Raw genomic sequence first — 23,767 nt, forward strand, 5'->3', positions numbered from 1 at the left:
ATGCAATGCCCTTGGATACAGAAAGTAGTGTGGTGAAGGCCTGAGATGGGTAGGGGCTGGGTGGAGGGGGACCAAGGGGAGAAAAATAGAGGACATCTGTAATACTGTCAACAATAAAAAATAAAAAGGGTGTTACTGTTATACTTTGATAAAAAGAAAAAAGAATAATCATCCCATCTGAGACCCCACCTAATGATAAATTAGAACCCTTTAGATCTAGAGGAGGCAATACCAAAGACTTGGCATACTGAAAATAAGTTTATTAAAACAGAATAAACTCTTATCTATATGAGTTCATGAAAAACGAGATAGTAAAACTAGGGGACAAAACTGTGAAACAAAGTAGGAGATACTATCATGCAAAAAAAGCACTGCTTCAGATACAGTATCTGGTTCTGATAAAATAAATGTACTTACTGAGAGAAAAACTTGAAGTCATTGGTGTTTTACATAATTTAATAATGGGTAATATACTAATAGGGGTACGATATATTCTGCTTCTATAATACAATAAAAGAGTTTAACAAGGATAAATAGAAATAAAAGACATCCCCCTCAAACAAACAAACAAATCATTACAGCTCCTCTTTACAAAAACATTTAGAAAAGCCCAGACAGAGATGTACTAGTAGTGCCCTTGCTCCATACTGCTCCGAGCCAAAAGCCAATAAAGGACAAAGCAGGTCTTATTCTTGTACCCTATTTTAAAGTTAAGGGAGTGTCCCCAAAAGGTCATCAGCATATTTCTCTTCATATCCCACTGGCAAAAACTGTACCATCTGTCCATTTCTAAACTAATCACTGGCAGAAAAAGTAGAATTACTCTGGTTGGTTTAGACCACAGATTCTCAACCTTGTTCACCTGAAAGAGTCATGTGAGTTCTAAAATTCCTGATTCCTGAGCTCCATCTTGAGATTATTTAATTGGCCCCTAACACTATTGTTAAATTCCTTAGGTGCTTTTGAATGCACAGACAGTGCTGAAAATGCTGAACAGCCTACTGGGGGAAAGTACTGAATAAACAATCAGGGTACCCGAGTCTTCACCTGTTTCTGAGACCAGCATCCACTCTATGGTGAAACACAACCTGCATATTTATATGGACCAGCTCTGCCCTGATCATTTAACCAGTCGTCAATTCCTAAATGAAACCACTCAGATTCTTTCCCCCAAGAATCTGGATCATTTAAGTAATAAAACAGTATTACATTTCTTTATGATGTAAGTTTTTCTTTATGGTAGATGAGTTATACAGTTAAATTACACAAATTTACTTACCTAATGTGCACCCAAGCTGAGGCTGAAGCCTGATAAAAATCTTACTTCTGACGTCATTCAGACAGGTCTCTATCTCTGCAAATACTGCAATAAGTTTTGTAAAATCTCTATCTAAAAATAAAATACAGAAGATTATCAATTTCTCCTCAACTTATATCTTTTCAAGAAAATTAAGACACTGCCAAGAATGAAAGTTTATCAGGAAATAAATTTTGCATAGACAAAATGCAAAACACAAAAATTTCTTAATTCTTCCTCCCCTCTTTGTGGTATATCATATATTTCCTCAAACACAATTCAAAGTAATGCAGCTAAAACAAATTAATTACAACCATATTATAAAAACAATTATTCTGTAAAAGAGTAATACAAGATTGAAATATAAAAATACAATTAATTTAATATTTAAGTCAAAACTTAAACAGGAGTTGCTGCTCTTCTGTAACAATTAATTGAAGAATAGTCACTGAGTCAGTATTGGGGTTCCTGTAATAACAGAAAACAGGAACAGAGAAAAGACAAAAGAAAAAATGCTTGTGAAAAACTGAATTTTAAAAATTGTAAAAAAAAAAGCAATGCAATTGGTGTTATCTCAAGCTTCATAATGCTCACAGGACACAATGCTCCCAGGTCTCAATGTTCAACAGAGGCCACTGATGGCATCTTTTCCACAAACTGTGAGACAAAACTCAACTTGAACCTCTTTACAAATTAACGGGAAATAAAATAGTATTACCAACCTTTAACTGCATCCAAGTGACTGGCGTGCAGAAGCTTACTAGCTTGATTATACTTTGTGAACAACTGCCAGAACAGAGATTCCTCTTTAGAGCACAGGTCCGTCATCACTGCCTTTTTTACCACTTCCAAGTGCACCAATAGTGACAGGAGACAGTCTAACCAACAGAGGGCATCAGAATTTTTCCATTGAACACATGAAGTCTGACAAAATGGTATACATCTGTTCTCCTGTGGCATTTCCAGTTCAGATGTGCCTCCTTCATTTTGAAGAGCAGTCTCTCCAGTTTCAGAAATATCAACTGCAGTAGCATCTTCTTCAGCAGCCAAGTCAGTAACAGCAGCTTCCAAAATCTCATCCGGTCCCAAGAAATCAGCAGCCTTAACTGGGCTCTGCTGACCACTGTGCAGTGAGTCAGGTAAGTCTGATGAGGTTTCCTCATATGCTTCTCCATTATGTTTGCTGTTCAAAACTTGTTCACCATCAATAACAGTATCACTTTTAATCTTTTTGGAATTTGCTAAAGAAGGTGAATCTTTATAGCTGATTTCCAAGAGCTTTCTTTTTTGAGGCTTATTTGGAGCAAGATCTTCCAAATCAGGAGAAATTAAGTTATTAAATGATTTAGAGCCCAAAGGATAGATGCACTAGGAAGAAAAAATAAAACAATAAAACTACAAAAATTCAAATAAGCTCAAATTTTACTTTACTGTTTCTAAGTCATTAAAAATAGGTAGAAAACTTTAGCATTAATTTGACATGAGAGGGTATAATATAACCAATCTAAATTTGAAGGAACTAGGGATAAACAACTACTTAATTAAAATTTTGGTTCCCAAAGAATAATTTTTCTTATTCTTAGGTTAAACTAATAAGGAAAATATGTATTCTTTTGTCTCAATAAAAAGCTGTCAAGTAAATTTAAAAATTTCAACAGTGTATTATGAGTGTTATTCTTTTTGGGACAGGTAAACTGAGTAACACTAAAAATGAGAAAAGTATTTACAAATATAAGTTGCATGGAGTAATTTGTTTCTTAATTTTGAAACTGAATATTAATCTGAGAGTAATAAGAACATCAATTTTACATCCTTATTGTGTTTAAGGGTCAAACTGGCTGATTTTAATGACTTCATTAAATCTCACAGAACATTAACACAATTTCAGCCAAACAGCAACAGTGTAAACAAGCCACTAAAATAACCAATCAATTTCCCCTGTTTGAAAACCAGCAAAGTATTTTATTAGACAAACTAGAGGCCCGGTGCATGAAATTCATGCACTTGGTGGGGGGGGGGGGGGGGGTTCCTCAGCCCAGCCTGCACCCTCTCCAATCTGGGGCCTCTCGGACATCCCTCTCACAATCCAGAACTGCTGGCTAGCCGCTAGCCTGCCTGCCTGATCATCCCCTAACCACTCCCCTGCCAGCCTGATCATCCCCTAACCACACCCCTGCCAGCTGATTGCCCCCAAATGCCCTCCCCAACCGGGCGGGTCACCCCCAACTGCCCTCCCCTGCTGGCCTGATTGCCCACAACTGCCCTCCCCTGCCAGCCATCTTGTAGAGGCCATCTTTTGACTATTTGGGGGCGACCATCTTTGTGAGGGTGTGATGGTCAATTTGCATATTACCTTTTTATTATGTAGGATGTTTTATATTTGACTGGTCCCAATCTCCTGGTCTTCCCCTCAATCTTCCTCTCCCCAAAGCCTTCTCATCTTAGTAACTGGCAACTCCATTATTCCAATCATTTAAGCCAAAATTCTGGGAATCATCCATGATTTCTCCCTCTCCTATCATGTATCCCAACCTTTCAGCAATTCCTTTTGGCTCCACTTTTAAACATATACAGAATCCAATCATACCTCATCACCTTGGTCATACTTGGTCCCCCTGAAATATTGTACCTGCCTTCCAGCTAGTCACCCCGCTTCAGGTCTTGCCCATGACCTATTATTTTCAACACAGCAGCCACTGTGATCCTTTTAACATGTAAGTCAGATTATCATCCAGAGATGTTAAAATGGCCTATAAAGACCTTACTTGGTCTAGCCCCCTCTCCATTATTTTTCAGACCCATATCCTATGACTGCTCATGTACTCAGATTCAGCTCTGGTGTTTCCTTGCAGTGGCACAAATATAGACAGGCAGCCTCCACTCTCTGGGCCTTCCTTATACCTGTGACTTCCCCTGCCTACGAGGCTCGTTCCTCTTCATCTTTCAGGTCTTTGCTCAAATGTTACTTTCTCAAGAAAGAGTTTCCTTTACCATACTATTTAAAATTGAGATCTCCCCATTCCTTGAAATTCAGTCCCTGTGGCTTTATTTTTCTCCACAGCACTTTTCTTCTTCTTTTTAAAAAATAATCCTCACCCAAGCCCAGCTGGCATGGCTCAGTGATGAGCATCACGGTTCGATTCCCAGTCAGGGCACATGCCCAGGTTTCGGGCTCGATCCCCAGTGTGGGGCATGCAGGAGGCAGCCGATCAATGATTCTTTCAGCATTGATGTTCTTTCTCTCTCTTTCTTTCTCTCTCTCTCTCTCTCTCTCTCTCTCTCTCTCTCTCTCCCTCCCTCCCTCCCTCCCCCCCCCTTCCTTTCTAAAATCAATAAAAATAATAAATAATCCTCACCTGAGAGAAAAAACATGGACCAGCTGCCTCCCATACACAACCCAACCAGGGAACAAACCCACAACCTAGGTATGTGCACTGACCAGAATTGACCCTGCAATCTTTTTGGTTTAAGGGATGACACTCCAACCAACTAAGCCATCCAACTGGAACTTCTCTGCAGCACTTTTCACCAGTTCACACAAAAAATATATACTTTACTTGTTTATTTTCTTCCCCACTCTAGAACATAACTTCCTTGAGAGCAAGAAATTCTGTTTTACTCATTGTATCCTAGCATATGAAACAATGCCAACAAGGTGATGCTCAAAAAAAATATTTATCAAATAAATGCAAAAACAATTTATCCCTAATTGTAAGAATGCCTGGGATTTTTTTCAAGTTGTATCCAGCAAAGTATCTATCACCAACAGTGTGCTTAATCTAGTATATTCCAAAGTTGGCTAATCATTAGACTCACCCTCAAAAGTTATAAAACTACAGAATTCTAGGTCAATTCTACTTTATAAGCATCTGGGGATGAGACCCAGGAATTTCTAAAAAGCACTCCAGGTAATTCTGACTGCTAGCTTACCTGGAATAAAAGAATCTGAAATAGAAGACTGTGTTCCAATCACAGCTCTGCCGCTTTACGGAGATCTTGAGTTCCTAAACTCTCTGCCCCTGTTTTCTTATTCACAAAATAGAAACACCTACCTTGCAAAGTTTTGAGAATTAAATTTGTAATAACAGTTTCATAACTGCCAAATACAATAAAATGTAGAGTATTATGGAGTTAAGCAAGTTCAAGTTGTACCACAGATATAAATTACAATTAATCCTAAAAGATATTTAGAACCTTAAGTACATAACATGTAGAGATTAATAACTTTTTAAATAACTCCCAAAGTTAATAAATCAAAGTGAAGAGATTAACTACAACAGCTAACAAAGCCCCCACAAATGTTAAAAAAAATAAATCTTGAAATATATTTTTTCCTCTCATGAGTCTAATAACAGTAAAAACAAACATCTTCTTGCAATAATTCAAGAAACCAAGTGGTTTCCTAAAATAGAAAATATTTAAGAGTACTAGACAGATTTAGAAATTCTGATTATCTAAATATTAAAAATGTACAGTAGATGCTGAAACCGGTTTGGCTCAGTGGATAGAGCGTCAGCCTGTGGACTGAAAGGTCCCAGGTTCAATTCCGGTCAAGGGCATGTACCTGGTTTGCGGGCACATCCCCAGTGGGAGATGTGCAGGAGGCAGCTGATCGATGTTTCTCTCTCATCGATGTTTCTAACTCTATGTCTCTCCCTTCCTCTCTGTAAAAAACCAATAAAATATATTTTTAAAAAAATGTACAGTAGAAAAAGTATAAAATGAACACTAATGTAAAATTGAAGAAAAAAAGCAAAAGGCCAAAACCTCAATACTATCTAAAATTAATACTTTACCCTAGCTCAGTGTTTGGCAAACTGCGGCTCGAGAGCCACATGCGGCTCTTTGGCCCCTTGAGTGTGGCTCTTCCACAAAATACTACGTGCGGGCACGCATGTACAGTGCGACGGAAACTTCGTGGCTCATGCGCAGAAGTCGGTATTTTGTGGAAGAGCCACAGTCAAGGGGCCAAAGAGCTGCATATGGCTCAAGAGCCGCAGTTTGCCGACTACTGCCCTAGCTGGTTTGCTTCAGTGGATAGAGTGTCGACCTGCGGACTGAAGGATCCCAGGTTCAATTACAGTCAAGGGCACATGCCAGGGTTGCGGGCTTGATCCCCACTGGGGGGTGTGTAGGAGGCAGCTGATTGATGATTCTCTTTCATCATTGATGTTTCTCTCTCTCTCCCTCTCCCTTCCTCTTTGAAATCAATAAAAATATATTTTTAAAAAATAAAAAATAAATAAAATTAATACTCTAATATTAATACTTTAGCCCCAGCTGGCATGACTCAGTGGTTGAGCATCAGACCTAGGAACCAGGAGATCATGGTTTGATTCCCCGTCAGGGCACAGGCCTAGGTTTCGGATTCGATCCCCAGTATGAGGTACGCAGGAGGCAGCTGATCAATGATTCTCTCTCATCATTGATGTTTCTATCTCTCTCTCCCTCTCCCTTCCTCTCTGGAATCAATAAAAATAATTTTTAAAAAAGATAAAATTAATACTTTACCTGTAGATCCTCACACAAATAGACAGATTCCTGAAAACTAATTCGGTAAGTCTTTAAGGTTTTTAACTTTCCCTTCTCTCTACAAGCAGGGCAATACCCATCTGACAGGATGTTAGCAGAATCATAATTCTAAAAGAGAAATAAAGTCAATTAAAATATAGACATTACTAGATAGTACCAAATTACAAAATGTTAAGTGGAAAAGCAACCAGAAAAGAATTACAACTTTCACCTCTAAGTATCCTGGCATGATATTTTCAACATGGCAAATAAAAAAAATGCATACAGGCCTTAAATGTAGTTATTAATCCAAAAAGAATATATTGTTATTTTAAATATTAAGTCTTAAGTGTTAAAAATAATGTTTTACTTGCAAGAAAAAAGGTAATGTCAATTGTAAGGGAAAATGCATGTTCCATATTTTCAAAGAATAGTAAACCATAAAGTCTGTATAATTTCTACTTTCATATGTTAATAAAACACAGAGAGGTAAATACATTAAAACAATCTTTCGCCAATACTGTAAGATTTCCGTGGAAGATGATACAATTTATTTATAAGTTAACCGAATTCAAATCTCAAAAACAAGAGGAAAAAATACCAACTTTGCACTGAGGCAAAAAATAAATTGACTAACTTTTCCCAAATACCCCACTATGTGGGGTGAAGATACCCCTATATCAGTCCCTGGTCCAATCACTGGCAAACCATTTCCAGTCTTCGGGGAATCCATCATTCCGAGTCACTGGCTAATTTATGTCACTTGAAACATGTCAATATCACTAAGGATTTTTTCAATGAATCCTGAAAAATAAAAGTCAATAGACAATTAAACAAAAATCCTATTTAACTAGAAATAATGCTATTTTATAAGATGTGTTAAGTATATTTTGAGAACTATATGTCTAGGATAAACATATTATAAAATTGTAATCTGGAAGTAAAAAAAAAATACTTAACTACATTTAAAAATCTAGACAGTTTGTGGGGAGAGGGAGAAGACTGGCAACAGGACGGGTTTTCATAGACTCATTTGTAAGCAACTTTATTAACACTTGTAACAGAGGTAACTATTATTTAAAGCCAATTTTTATTGACCAGAATTTGAAAGCCTAAGTTTTCAGAGTCTATGTACAATTTGAAACAAATATGTCAGCATTACATTAAGAAATGTAATGGCTAGTGTGGCTCAGCTGGTTGGAGCACCGTCCCGTACACCGAAAGGTTGTGGGTTTGATTCCTGGTCAGGGCACATACCTTGGTTGCAGGTTCCGTCTCGTGGTTTGGCGCCTGGGAGAGGCAGCCGTCGATGTTTCTCTCTCACATTGGTGTTTCTCTCTCTTTCTCTCTCTCTCCCTTCCTCTCTCTAAAATCAATTAAAACAAACAAAAAAAAAACAAATCTTAGATCCATTGTGCCATTACATGACAAGGACCAAAGAACCCCATACATTCCTAGCACTTTCAACCACCAAGAATATACTTCACCAACTGAGAATAATGCCACTTTTTAAAAGTTGCCAACAAAATACTATTTCATATTAAAGTAAATGATCTGTACCATAACAGAAAACATAAACACTATTACAGTACAAATTACATGTATAACAAGCCTGTTCCGAGTGTTAGTCCCATGGCCTAGAATCACACTCAGGAAAGTAAAAATTATGAGACTGGAGCTCAGCATAAGAAAAGTGATTGTTAAAAGTAGAGCTCATATGCATTTATAATACAGGGAAACCAGACACAGGAAACTTATAAGCAGAGTGAATCATCACTTAGTAGGGATGTTGTAAAATGATTTCAAGCAAAAGTCTTTCCCAAATCTAAGAATCTATGATTCCATAACAATCATCTCCTAAAAAATTGCAGTTCACGGGGTCACTTGAAAAACTAGTTATGCACCTTAGCTGGGTGGTTCGGATGGTTGGAGTGTCATCCCAGGGTGCACCAAAAGGTTTCAGGTTAGATTCCTGATCAGGGCACATAATTGGGTTGTGGGTTCAACCCCAGGTCGGGGCGAGTGTGAGAGGCAACTGATTAATGTTTCTTTCTCTCCTCCCTCCTCTCTAAAAATCAATAAAAACATTAGAAAAGAAAAAGGCAACTAGTTATGCTATTCTGTTCCAGCAGTATATACTTCCAAGCCAAGGAATAATTTTTAAAAATAAAGTGTTTTTTAAAAAGCCAGTGTTAGTGAATCACAATTTCCTATTCCTGAAGAAATATCCACAGGGCAAGATTTCTCAACTATAGCATTATAGACATTTTGGACCAACTCATTCTTTGTTGTGAGGGCTGCCCTGTGCGCTGTACATGATGTTTAGGAGCATCTATGACCTCTACCTACTTGATGCCAAAGCCCTCACCACTCAATTGTGACAAACATGTCTCCAGGCATTCCCAATTGTGTCTCTTGGGAGGCAAAAATGCCTTATCCAGAATCATTGACAAAAGGGTAAAAACGAGTTTGGTGCTAAATTGTTTTCTTTTTAAGCTGCTCACAGGCAATACCAATTTATTATCTTTGGGTGGTTCTATTTATAATCTGCTTACAAAAAGGAACTATATAGGAAAGAGTCAAACTTCTATGGTTTCAGCGTGGCTAAAGGCATGGTTTAGACCTGAAGATTTGGATTCAGCAATTTCTTTGTAAAATTGGTGGTTATAAGAATTAAATGTACTAATACATTTAAAATGCTTAGCATCTGACACAGTAAATTTTAGCTACTATATATTTGGTGCTAATTTTACACTTCATTCTGTAGAAAGCAGGCAACCCATCTTGTATCATTCTCAAGAGAAAAATCGGTAATCTATGTATCTTGAGTAAACTGTTTTTAACGAAAATTTCCATTTGCTTGAGGGATCAAGAACAATTTTTCCACTGATTCTTGTAGGCTCTCTCTCAATTATAAAACTGAAACAGGAGGAGCCTTTAAATCTGCTCCCATGATCCCACCACTAACATTTCAAAGAAAATAGCAGGTAGACCGGTGGTTGAAATCTTAAATATGCAGAACCCCCGAAAGCAAATTCACTTAATAAAATACCAGAAGTGGGCTACTCAGGTCTTCCAAATACAATTTCTTTGTCCTCCCTTCAAAACTAACAGCTCCTCTCTTTTGTGTATCATCTATATTTTGGCATCTTCATCCTTCCAAACACATACACTAGAAAATTTGAGTGGTTCTCTACTCTTTCACTTCCCTCTTCTTCACCCAGTATAAATCACTAAGTTCTGTAGACAGTTCTTTGGAAGCGTCTCAAAGCCTCACCTCTTTCCAGGCCATCTACACCCCGTATCACTGCCCAAGTCTGAGTTTGTCCCTGCCCAGCTTAAAATCATCTCTTAACACCAGCTGATTATATCAGCGCAGTGTGACCTAAAGGTATGACCTAAAAGAAAGGTCACTGCATTGTGACCTCCCAGCCTGACCCCCTATTCTTTGCCTCCAGCATCGTTCTTTTGACGCCCCCTTTTTCATTACTTCTCTGAGCCACTGATACTCCAGAAGCCCGAGTGTGAATTACTAACCCAATATGGACCCAGGGAATAGTGTCAAGTTGGCCCTGGGAAAAGCGAAAAAGATGCAATTAAGCTTAATTCCCAGTCCCACGTGCAAAATGGGAAAACCCAGAGAACAAAATGTTCCAAGAGGAGCCTTACTCCTATTTGCCCTCCAAGACCAAGTGGGCTCAGCACGTGAACTGTCAAAGGCGACGCCACAACAGACTTGAAACCGAGGAGCAAGGTCGGCTTTCGGGCCCAATCGGGTCGGATACCAAACCCAGCCGATATGAATCAGAAATGGAGAGGGCCCATAGAGGTCCGTTTCAAACCTCAACCTTGGAAACCCGAGGAGGCGCAGGGTTCCGTACACCCTCCCCATATCCACGTTCCACGGGAAAGGGGAGAACAACTCTGGTTTCTCTTCAGCATTTACCTCTCTGAGCCCAAACGAATCTACACCTCTAACTCGACACCTTAAACCCTCCCATCTGAACCTGGTCCCAGCCGCTCCCTCCCGGACCAGCCCGCCCTTTCAGCGCGCACAAAGCTCCACAGATCGACCCAGTTCTGTCCCTTTTCCCTATTTGGGGCACAGAAGAACACTACTCCTTCTCCCTACCTGAGGCGGGTACTTCTTCGCACACGTTGGATCCGAATTCCTGTTCCACGGCACACAGCAACGTCTACCCTACGTTCAACCCCAGCCCGCTCCTCCCCCACCGACCTCCCGCTAGGAAAGCGGCTTCCGGTTTCAGTCCGCCGCCAAAGAGTTCCCCTCCAGACTGTGCCTGGGGCCCGAGAGGATTAGGTCCGTAAGCGTGGCGGAAGGCAAGGACCGCAGCACTTCCGTCCGGCCTCGGCTGAGGCTCAGCCCTACGCCTGGCCTCTGCTACCGCAGTTTCAGCCGCGACGACGGCTGGGGGCGGGTCCGGTGGCCGCAGAGCCCGCCCTCTGAGAATGGCTGCGTTGGGGGAGGCGACGGATCTGGAAGCTGCTGGAAAGCGCTCTAGTGGCGGAGGTGACGTCACTGGGGGTGGGGCGTGACTAAAACTAGTTCGCTGCCGGCAGCGGAGGGATTTCGCTGAGGAAAGAGAGTAGCACGTGTTTTGCTGAGGTCTGGCCCGCGAGACCCCAAGTCGGAATCCGACGCGCCCTTGAGTGACCTGGTGGGCGGGCGAGGGGCGGGCTCCCGGGCCGGCGGAGGGTGCCCTGGAGGCTCTAAGCCGGTGCGTCCACGCGGCACCGCCATCTCGCCGACTGTGGGCCGCGCGAGGCCTGCATAGGCCGCCGTGCTAAAGCCTCCGTGAGAGTCGAGCTGCCCGAGTGCGTGTTCAGAAAGGTCACCACACACGGAGCTGCCCCTCCCTATGTCCCAAGCCCCATCTTCGGGGCCAGGGGCTTTTCTGCCCGGATTCTGGGATGTTTCTCCTCCTTCCCTCCCTCCCAGATCTTCTAACGGTAAGGGCAGAAGCACAGGGACCCTGTCCACGACCGGTTCCAGCCCGTCAGCCTCGGCTCCGTCCCTGCCACGCCGACTCCGGTCTCCGGACTTGTTGTAACAGGAGAACGGGAGAGCTCTCCTTTGTGAGTTCGGGCGGCTTTCGTAGGAAGGTCATGTGGTTCCGGGGCAGCGTGACCGCGTGCGCTGCTTCCTAGTCTGCAATCCGAACCTGGGGGCAGCGTAGTCCTCTCGTTCGATTGGTTCTAGTCCTAGAATAACGACATGCAGGTTCTGCCCCGTTCTTCGCGGAGCACCCGCGGCCGTGTGGACTGGTTCTCTTCGTGGTCTCGGGCCGAATGGCCGCCCGAGCTGGTCTTGTGGAGTAACGCTGACCGTGTTGATAGGGTGGCACAGAGGGACCGAGTCCTGTACACCGGGAAGTTCTAAAGTGAAAAGCATTTTAGTTTTTGGTGCTTCTGAATGCAAATGGTCAAGAAATCCAGCAGGAAGTTTGTTTTGCTTTTTCCAGACTGAAATATAGGCAGGTTAGTTTTTGTTTACCTTTTTTGTTGTGCACGATTATTAATGTGTTGGTATATTTGTTATTACATTTAGCTATTTGGGATTTTTTTAAATGAGTTATGAAAATATGAAAATGTTGTATTTCCTCCTGAACTAGTAGCTGAAACTCAGGGTTTTTCTTGTTCACCATTGCCATTTCCATTCTTTGGAACGGAGTACACTTTTTTTTGTAATTAAACACTTGCTGAGTAGCTTCATAAATTGAACAAAGTAATTGATTCAGTTAAAATGCAGCTGAAATTGTAAGATTGAAAAATCAACATTCCCAAACTGAATTATATCAGTCAAACATTGTTTTCTGCAAAGTTGATTTTTTTTTTTTTACAGGAAAAAATATGTAATTGTAACAAACAAAATGAAGGTGGAGCTGGGATTGTGAAAAGAATTGAAGGGATTTTTCATATATGTTCCACAGCTTTCCCCCTGTAAAAGGTAGAGAAAGTCACATAAGGCTTCATAAAATAAAAGGAAAGGTACTAATATAGAACAGTCAATCAGGAGAAGTCAACTACAAATTCTCCTTTCATTTATATCAGAGGAATGGTATCATGTTAGAAACACACACACTATATACACTCCTGCTTGTTCCTTACCAGTGTATTTCGAATGCCTCTCTCTGTGTATTACACTGGACCCCACAAGAGTCCAGATACCTTCCTAGGGTTAAAGCTCATTGCCTCTGTCTCTTTTCAGCAATGTGGGACAGAGTTTTATTCATTTATATTTAAAAAATAGCATGATCTAATCAAAGGGAGCTTTTATTAAATTTATGACCAATGAGCAGCTGCAATAGGAATACAGTGTTGTACAATTAGAATTTTCTTTTTTCAGCTTTTGCCCCCTCTGCTAGGTTAGATTCCTTAATAACAAACAAGCCTTTGGCTGAACCTAGGATGTAAAAACTGCCTGCTTGTCTAGTCTCATCAAAAAAATGCTGGTTGAAGTGTCTAACCATATTTTCTAGCAGCACCTTTGTGAGTACAGTCTATAAACTCTCACCTGATTCCAACATTAGAAGGCTTTGAAAAACCCAAACCCTTTTAAGCTTGGGGACAAAATTAATTTGGTAGCAAAATATGACCTAAACCCAGAAGTTATATATAGTCGTCATGTATCACATATGTTTTGTTGAAGAAAGATTATGTTTGATTATGGGATGTGGCCTTTGGCCCCTGGTATGTTAGGTGTTACATAATGGTTTGTGTACCTTGTAACATTTTTAAAGTTCCAAGAAATTATTTACTTCTAAAACATATCCATCCCCTAGGTTTTGGTTAAAGAATGCAAACCGATATTAATGTTTTGGGCAATACAATTGTGCTAGGCATTTGTATATTTAAAAAACTAAAACAGCATAATACAGTTGAGTTCTTTACCTCAGTGAATTCACTTGTGTTAGAAGGATAGAAAAAAGTACATTTAGCCTGCTGGTGTTGCTCAGTGGTTGAGAGTCGACCTATGAACCAGGAGATCGAAATTTGATTCCCAGTCAGGGCACATACCCAGGTTGTGGGCTCGATCCCCAGTGGAGGGCGTGCAGGAGGTAGCCGATTGATGATTCTCTCTCATCATTGATGTTTTATCTCCCACTCACTCTCCCTTCCTCTCTGAAATCAATAAAAATATTTTTTAAAGAGAAAATACACTTATACTGTAATGTGTTCACTGATAGAGCTATGCACAGCTTATTAGTGTAGCCATGTAGAAACTACGTAAGAAATTGGTAGTCTAAGGGTTTAAGATTATTTTGTACTTTAAACTCTAAAATTTAGATAGAACATGATAACCTATTTTTTAGTCTAAACTTACCTGGCTCTGTTTTGCCCACATGAAATGAGAAGACAGTATGATAAAGAAGTGTCTTAGAGTAGATTTTGGAATATCTGATTTTTTTTTTTTTTAAATATATTTTATTGATTTTTTACAGAGAGGAAGGGAGAGGAATAGAGAGTTAGAAACATCGATGAGAGAGGAACATCGATCAGCTGCCTCCTGCACATCCCCCACTGGGGATGTGCCCGCAACCCAGGTACATGCCCTTGACCGGAATCGAACCTGGGACCTTTCAGTCCGCAGGCCGACGCTCTATCCACTGAGCCAAACCGGTTTCGGCTGGAATATCTGATTTTTATTCCTAACTCTTCTGCTATGTGACCTTACACAAATCACTTAATTTTCAAGGCCTTGGTTTATAGATCTATGAAAAGTTTGGGATAGATGGGTCTCTTAAGGAAGGTCCCTTATAATCCAAACATTCTACCTGCAGGCATTTATTTCCCTTTAAGCTATATATATATATATTTGTATTGATTTCAGAAAGGAAGAGGGAGGGAGGGAGAGATAGAAACATCAATAATGAGAGAGAATCACTGATTGGCTGCCTCCTGCACAACCCCCTCCCCCCACCATCAAGCCTGCAACCTGAGTATGTGCCCTGACCGGGAATTGAACTGTGACCTCCTGGTTCATAGGTTGACACTCAACCACTGAGCTATGCCAGCAGGGCTATACCTACTTTTTATAAATGTTTCCCATTAAGAACATGATCCTATTTCATCTCAAAGTACTTTCTTGCTGATCTAAATTTTGTGTTTCCTTTTGGATTAGGTAATACATTCACATGTTCAAAATTCAAAAAGTAGAAAGGATATGCAGTTAAAAGTCTTTCTTCCACTCTGGTTCCTCAGCTACCCAGTTCCTTGCCTAGGGAACACCTAATGCCAACAGTTGGTTATATAGTTTTCCCTCCAAAAAATTTATGTATATACAAAGGAATAAATACTATATATTTTTTATTTTTCTTTCCCCTCCTTTTTACATAAATGGTACATAATTTAATTTTTCACTGATTTTAGAAGTTGTTCTATCATTATATAAGATGGCTCTTCATTCCTTTTTATGGCTGCAAAATATTTCATTGTATATGTTTCTTTTCATCATTCCTCTTCTTTTAGACATTTAATTTTTTTCTGGTCCTTATTAAAAGTTTTGTGCAATGAGTAACTTTGTATATCCATCATTTTCCACATATGTGTATATATTTGTGCCAAAGACAGTGGCATAGCTCAGTTGGGGTAGTGACATATTGATAAACTGTTATTTAATAACCAATAACATAAACAGATTGATAAATCAGGCTCTCAACAGTGTGTTTCTAGGATTCCATCAACTTTGACTTACATGTTCCCCATGCTAGTATAATAGAGTGGTATAGGGAAGTCAACACCCTACTAGTTTCTAAAGTAAACATGAAATAAATCATATCTCTTCATTTGAGCCTTAGATGAAGCAAGTGGATTATGTTTAGGGAACTTGTCCTAAACATACAAATAAATATATTAATATTTAAACACTCAAATCATGTAGCATACACAGCAAGACTTTCATTGAGGGGCATGTAAGAACTGAGACTGATTGATGTAACAATAGGTTTGTGCTTGCCAGCTCATGCTCACTTCATGGCATATGCTCATTAAATGCTATTTAAATTGATATTTTTCTTTTAGATTTTTTGCCAAGCACATATCCTGTAGTTGAATTTGTGTAAGATGTCATTTCTATATACTCCCCGTTTACTGATAAGAAAACTTAGCCTAAAAGAAGTAAACAATTTACCCAGATTTGCATGACAAAGTGGCAGACCTGGGACTAGAACCTACATCTAATTTCTAATCCAGGACTTTTTCCAGTATTTCACATGCTCTCATAATTTAACATGTGGCTCTAGCAGTAGATCTGAGAATGCCCAGTGGTTCGGAACTACTTTAGATACATTTACTTTGCCTAAGCTCTAGAGCAGGGGTGGCGAACTTTTTTCCTGCCAATGGCCATTTGGATATTTATAACATCATTCGTGGGTCATACAAAATTATCAACTTAAAAATTAGCCTGTTACTGCCTTGACAGGGCCAGAGCAAATAAGGCCCACGGGCCGGGCATTTCCCACTCCTGCTTTAGAACAATCTGGAGTTCAGAAGCGGCAGTTCTTTTTTCTGATGACAAAATAACATTCTATAAGTAATCATTGAAGTATTTACACAACATGTTGATTAGCCATCAGGAGGTCTCCAGATCAAAGAAATTAAAGCTGAAATGGAGAAACACTCCTAATCGGGACATTGTTGTCACTTCCAGATGAGTTTATCAGTCATAAGGACTGGAAGGAAATTAGAATTATTTGGAAATGGATAGTCTTACATTGCAGAGTTCATGCCATCGCTTAATTTAGCCAAGAAAATCTAAATCATCAGAAAAGGATAAGTGGTGATAGATTAGAGACTATGCTGTAGTTAACTCTTCCCTTGAAGCTGGCATTAAAGCACCTGAAGCTCCCAGCACACTTTTGAGTCCTTAACTCTGCTGACTTGTCAATCTGTCCAGTCTACATGAGCAACCCTCTGCCCTCCACTCCCATTCCAATTCCTTATTATTACCACCTGCTTTATTCTTGAGCACATAGACTACATCTATGTCGTTCACCATTACATATGCATTTAGTACATAGTACATATTTGTTAATGAGTGAATGATCTTGGTGGTTCCCAATCACCAATTTAGGTGGCTCACCAAACTTTTAAAATGAAAGATTTTTAAGAGTATATTGCCTCATGTACTTAAATTTGTTACTTCAGGGTTGGTTTGGTGGAAGATGTGTATGTAACTTACATGCTCATCTTATTGAGAAAAATATTAACTTATTCATGAATATGCCAAGGCAGTATGCTAAATGCCAGTTAAATACAAAGGTGAATAATGCATAATCATTATTCCTAAAAAGAAGTAGAAACATTATAAACAAATAGCTTTCATATAAGGCAAAATGAAATAAATGGTATATAGAGAAGCAATGTTCTGTAGCAGTAATGAAGAAGTAATGATTAATTTTAATTATAGGAGGGCCCTGTTGGAGTTGAATTTTAACTTTGGTCTTGAAGATAGGAAAATAGAACTGAAGTCTCTATATGCAGAATAGAAAGGAATGTTTAGCTTCCCTTTAAAAAAAAAGTGCTTAAAATAGTAATATTGACCACAAAGAAATCTTACAAAGCATTGTCATAAATCGATCTTTATTACCGATAAGGGCTTAATCTCCAACATTTACAGGGAACTCATACAACTTAACAAAAGGAAGATAACCCAATCAAAAAATGGGCAACGGACCTAAATAGATACTTCTCGAAAGAGGACATAAGGAAGGCCAAGAGATATATGAAAACATGCTCAAAGTCACTAATCATCCGAGAGATGCAAATCAAAACAACAATGAGGTAACATCTCACACCTGTCAGAATGTATTATCAACAAATCAACGAATGACAAGTGCTGGTGAGGATGTGGAGAAAAAAGAACCCTCATGCTTTGCTGGTGGGAATGCAGACTGGTGCAGCCACTGTGGAGAACAGTATGGAGTTTCCTCAAAATACTAAAAATTGAACTCCCATTTGACCCAGTGATCCCACTTCTAGGAATATATTCCAAGAAACTAGAAACACCAATTAGAAAGGATATATGCACCCCTATGTTCATAGCAGCACAATTTACCATAGCTAAGATTTGGAAACAGCCTAAGTGCCCATCAGCAGGTGAGTGGATTAAAAAACTGGTATATCTACACAATGGAATACTATGCTGCAGTAAAAAAGAAGGAATTCTTACCATTTGCAACAGCATGGATAGAACTGGAGAGCATTATGCTAAGCGAAATAAGCCAGACAGAGAAAGATAAATATCACATGATCTCACACATTTGTGGAATATAATGAACAACATAAACTGATGAACAAAAACAGATCCAGAGACAGAGAAGCATCAATCAGATGCTCAAACCTCAGAGGGAAGGTAGGGGAGGGTGGGGGTAAGGGGGAGAGATCAACCAAAAGACTTGTATGCTTGCATATAAGCCTAACCAATGGACACAGACAACAGGGGTGTGAGGGCATGAGTGGTGGGATGGGGGGGCAATGGGGAGATAAGGACACATATGTAATACCTTAATAAAGAAAAATAAACACCTAGTATTAAAAATAAAGCGATCTTTAAAAATTTCAGTTATAAAATTACTCTGGCCTTAAACATTACACTTCTAAAGTTGAGACTAACCATAAAACCAACTTGACTATTTTGACTAGGTTGGTGCTTTCCAACTAGTTGCTAAGTCATTGGTTTAATCTAATAATAGGATTCTAATTCATTGCTAATTTAAATTAGTAATTATTTAGTAAACTAATCAGTTAAGACAAACTGTTGAATGATTTTTTATTTATTTTATTTATTTATTTATTTAAAATATATTTTATTGATTTCTTACAGAGAGGAAGGGAGAGGGATAGAGAGTTAGAAACATCGATGAGAGAGAAACATCGATCAGCTGCCTCCTGCACATCTCCCACTGGGGATGTGTCCGAAACCCAGGTACATGCCCTCTACCGGAATCGAACCTGGGACCCTTCAGTCCGCAGGCCGACGCTCTATCCACTGAGCCAAACCGGTTTCGGCTGTTGAATGATTTTTTAAAAAAACTTTTTAAAAAGTGATTTTTAAGCGATTGGTGGTTTTTAACATTTGGTTGTCAGGCTGTGTCACAGGTTAAAATGTACACTATTTTTTGGATGGTTCAGTTTGGTTTCTTCTTTAAGTTTACTTTTTTTTTTTCTACCTTGTGTATTTTCCTAAGCAATATAGACCTTCTCCTTCCCCTCTTATTAAAAAAAGAAAGAAAAGAAGCAGCTTTATATTCACAGACATGATTTCAACTTGGCCACTTACTAATCACAGTTCTGCCACTTTCCAGTTTTGTTACCCCCAACAAAATATGTAACCTCCCTGAGGCTCGATTTCATCTATAAAATGAAAATATTTACAAATCTCACCCTGTCATTTAACTAGTTTTGTGAGCTCAGGTCAATTATTTAATTGTCTGAGCTTCAGTTTTTTCATATATGAAATTATCTTAAATGAGGTTATACTAGTATATAGAACAGTATCTGGCAGTTAATAAGCCTTTAGCAAATATTGGTTTCCCCTGACCCTCTCCCATCTCATCTAAATCTCATCTGTCCTTTAAAATTTACTTGAAGTTCTGTCTGCTATCATCTTTCCTTTGCTAGCTCAGAGCAGTCTCTTTTTTCTGGAGTGGTTGCACTCATCATATATACCTTGGGGTCTTAAATTGGTATGAGTTAGTATATTGTGAACATATTAAAAATGCAGTTGCTCGGGTCCCATTCCTGGTTCTGTGAGGTCAGCATAGGGTCTGGACATTAGTGTTTTTATCTTTCTCCTTTAGATTTTCTGATGCTTACTGATAATCATAGTTTCTCACCTATTTGTTAATAATTCTGTGCTTCTTCTAGCTTATATTTGTTAGGTAATTCTTGTAATATTAGTAACCCTTCAGGTATTTTAGTTTGCACCCAAGATATACTTTAAACTCCACAAGGGTGCAAAATACTACATAGTACTTTATTTTGTACTTAGTTTAGAGGTTAAAGGATAAGTAATGTCCTTTTTTTTTCCTCTGCTGAAGTTTGAATACAGTTAAAATATAAGATGCAGAAGTCACATAGGTAAAGATTCAAATGTGAGTTTAATTACTTAGAAAGTTGTTTGGAAAATGTAGCTAAGGTTTGCAGCCACAATGAGCTTCCTTGTATTGCACTCTAGAATTAAGCAGATGTAAACCTTACCTTTCTCTATCTACAAGAATAGAGCTTGTCCCACTACATTTACAGTGTATCAGAGAGCAGACCGGAACAAATGGCTCTCTTCAGTCAGACAAATCCCAAATGGAAATGATAATGGAAGTGGCTGAGCCTCAGAATTTCTTCTCAAAATTGTCAGACCATTTACTTTCTTCTACTCGAGGGAGGGGTTAGTGAGATCAGCTGTAAATATTACTTTAAAGAAGTTTTATGTGGAGTATGAGTTTTCTTGCTTTCAAAGGTACTGAGTAGTTATTTGTTAATGGATATTTTAATACCTTGCTTGCATTACATCAGCATGCTGTGATTTTTAATACCTAAATGAGAAGTTATAAAGTTACAGCTTTAACCAGCTAAATTAGTGTATATGATTGTTTTATCATTTACTATGTAAGAAATTACTCCCAAACGGCTTAAAACACAAACATTTATTATTTCACACAGTTTCTGATGGTCAGGAGTCTGGGAGTGGATTCAGCTGGGTAGTTCCAATTCAGGGCATTTCATGTAGCTGCAGTCATATGAAGGCTGCGTGAGTGGCCTCACAACATGGCAGCTGGCTTTCCACCAGAGCAAGTGCCCTGAGAGAGGCAAAGACCACAGTGTCTTTTATTATAGCCTCAGAAGTGACATAGCATCACTCTGTTGTACAGACCCACTCTGACTTAATATGGGAGGAACCTACACAATGGTTACCGGGAGGCAGGGGTCATTGGAGACCATCATGGAGGCTGCTACCACAATTATACAACAAGTTGGTTTGAATTTTTTTTTATGTTAATCCTCATCTGAGGATACTTTCCCACTGATTTTTAGAGAGAGTGGAAGGACAGAGAAGAGACAGAGAGAGAAACAACGATGACACATTGATTGGTTGCCTTCCACATGCTCCCAACCAGGGCCTGGGATCGAGCCTGAAACTGAGGTATGTGCCCTTTACCAGAATCAAACCTGGGATGCTTCAGTCTGCAGGCCGATGCTCTATCCACTGAGCCAAACTGGCTAGGACTAGTTTGATTTTTGTTTCCTTGCATTGCTTCAAATAATTCAATGATGTTTAGTGTCCTGTTAAAATTATTGAAATGTTAGTGGTAGTTTTATGAGATAATTGTATTTTTCTGTGTATATTGTATAGTTTCCTAGCTGGAAAATAAGTTTAGAGGATGATTGTCTACTAATGCTCCCTCCTCCCTGTCTAGCTCTGTATCTAAATCAGAAATTTACATAGTGTGATCAGGGACTGCTCTTAATTTTCATGATCTTCCAGATAGTCTGTAAAAGTTCAGGTGATCTACAGGCACCTTATGCTAAAGTGGTGATAGATACAATTTTGATTTCAGTATAAATTAATAATTTACTTCTGGTCTCCTGCGAGGTGCTTTATAAAGTCTGACTTCCAGCATCTGGTTTAGTCAAGTGAGGATTTTTTGCAGTGATAATCAGAATTAGGTGGACTAGATAGTAGTGAAGGTAATTTACCTCACTACAGTAGTCCAAGGCCCAGAGGAATTGAAAAATCACTCAAGTAAGCATCAGTGGTTTGATTAAAATTCTAATGCCAGAAACCTAAAGAAGTACAAGTAAGTGAAATAAAATGGTCAAAAATAATTAACCTTTGTTTTCTAGATTCCATATATACATGTGGTATTTGTCTTTCTTTGTGACTTTTTTCACTTAGCATAATACCCATCCATGTTGTTGCAAATGGCAAGGTTTTATTCTGAGTAATATTCATTGTATTTATATATCACATCTTTATCCATTCATCTATTGATGGACACTTAATGATGCTTCCAACACAGGGAATATCATCAATAATATTGTAGCAACTTTATACAGTGACAGATGATTACTAGATTTATTATGGTGATCACATTGTAAGGCATAAAAATATAGAATCACTAGGTTAGACACCTGAAACTAATATAATATTATATGCCAACTGTACTTAATGAAAATTTTTAAAATGTATCCATTTTTATTTTACTCATTTATTTCATCATATGAGGTGAACCCTTTTATTTCAGTCATTTATTTAATTTGAACTCATAAATATGATGAACTCATTCATTTCATTATACTTTAGACTTCATATCATATACTAAATAATTTTAGGCTTTGTAAGATAGGGAAAAAAAGGCAATATAACTTAGGGGGAACTTGAAATGTTCATTAAATACAGAATATAAGATTTATATAAAAAGCATTTATATAAAAAACATTCTATTTTTAATACTTTCCAATAGTGGAAACGACAATAATTTGAAGATTATGGCAGAAAATATTTTAACTGACATCGCCTCAATGTTCTTTGGAATTCTAGCCGTAAATTTGTTGGATCAATTTGCATTTTAAGTTGCTAAAGAATGTTCATTAAGTTCTTTAAAGAAATTATACATGAAAGACCAGTTATAGAAGCAATAATGAGCAAATGTTTTATCTGTATTTAAGCTGTTTCCTACACAGACAGAAGAGTGTATAGAGCTCGTGACCTAGTACCAGACCAGTGGTCTCATTTGGTTGTCATAATTTTTAGTCATGTAGGCATATTTGATAGCAGCTTTCACCTTCAAGTATTAGGAGGAACTGTTTTCCTAATCAGGAAAGAAATTTCAGAGAATTCATTTTACTTTTCAAATGTAATTTGCTATGATTAATCAATAAAATGATGTTTGGTTTGAGTACTGGTTAGCTTTAAGATGAGATCTCCCATGAATTCTTAGAGTAAATGAGAGGTAGTAATATATTTTTTCTTTAAATATATTTTTATTGATTTCAGAGAGAAAGGGAGAGGGAGAGAGAGATAGAAATGTCAATGATGAGAGAGAATCATTGATCAGTTGCCTGCTGCATGCCCCACACTGGGGATTGAGCCCAAACCCAGGCATATGCCCTTGACCAGAATTGAACCCAGGACCCTTCAGTCCACAGGCTGACACTCTATCCACTGAGCCAAACCAGCTAGGGTAATATATTTTTTTCTGAAAATGGAGTATATAAACCATGAAAATTGTTCAGTTGGCAATTAAATGAAAAAAAACTTGGGACAAATTATTTTCTGAAAATTAAAGGGCAGAGAAATATAGGAAAGTTGGGAAATGTTAATTTTAGACTATTTTGCCAGGAAGAATATATTTACTACCTTCAAAAGCTTTCCCTTCTAGGACAGAACAAGTTAAATGGCATCATAAAATCAGTCCAGCTCCATTCTAAAGACAGGTCTTTTCAAAATGGCATTATAGAGACAAAAGAAACATGATACCAAATGCAATGCAAAGACTTTTATTAAGTCCTGATTTGAAAAAAATAAACAAAAAACTGGAAAGAAAATGGCAGTGGAGTACACAGATGCTACATAGACACGCTTCCAGAACCAAACTGGAATTACAACTAAAAAAAAGCCCCCCAAAAACCCATCCTGAATAATCAACTGAAGACTAGCTGGAGAGAACCCTGATACCGAAGGACAGAAAATGGAGACCACATAGATACTGGTAGGAAGGATGGAGGCGCAAAAGGGCTGGCCAGGCTCTCACAGACAGCAGTTGAAGTTCTGGAGAGAGATCTCAGCTGTGGGGGGTTACCACTCTGAACTTGGGTATAATCCCCACGCTGGCCCCCCAGCAAAGAGCAGTAGAACTGAGAGAGATGCCCACATAACATCTGACTGTGAAAAACAGGAGGGTTGCTGCCTGCCAGGAAGAGAGTGATGGAAATTGGCCT

At 38.8% G+C, this 23,767-nt stretch overlaps 1 protein-coding gene across 4 annotated transcripts in view; it reads right to left on the reverse strand.

The window, feature by feature from the left end:
- Positions 1 to 11,046, reverse strand: part of USPL1 (ubiquitin specific peptidase like 1) — a 32,650-nt gene extending 21,604 nt beyond the window's left edge. Inside the window, exons 1-5 of one of the 4 annotated variants that reach the window (XM_070409388.1) lie at positions 8,066 to 11,046; positions 7,446 to 7,612; positions 6,809 to 6,937; positions 2,020 to 2,665; positions 1,280 to 1,390 (exon numbers count right to left, since the gene is read on the reverse strand). In XM_070409388.1, the coding sequence (XP_070265489.1) occupies positions 1,280 to 1,390; positions 2,020 to 2,665; positions 6,809 to 6,937; positions 7,446 to 7,544 (985 nt within the window). In that variant the 5' untranslated portion in view covers positions 7,545 to 7,612; positions 8,066 to 11,046. Of the gene's footprint in view, positions 1 to 1,279; positions 1,391 to 2,019; positions 2,666 to 6,808; positions 6,938 to 7,445 lie in introns of all 4 variants that reach the window. The other 3 variants (XM_070409387.1, XM_070409389.1, XM_070409386.1) reach the window with 3 other exon arrangements.
- Between the last annotated feature and the right edge of the window lie 12,721 nt (positions 11,047 to 23,767).

The sequence above is a fragment of the Myotis yumanensis genome, unplaced genomic scaffold, assembly GCF_028538775.1.
Source record: "Myotis yumanensis isolate MYYU_CA2020_CCGP unplaced genomic scaffold, mMyoYum1.0.hap1 SCAF_3, whole genome shotgun sequence".
Lineage (NCBI taxonomy): Eukaryota > Metazoa > Chordata > Mammalia > Chiroptera > Vespertilionidae > Myotis > Myotis yumanensis.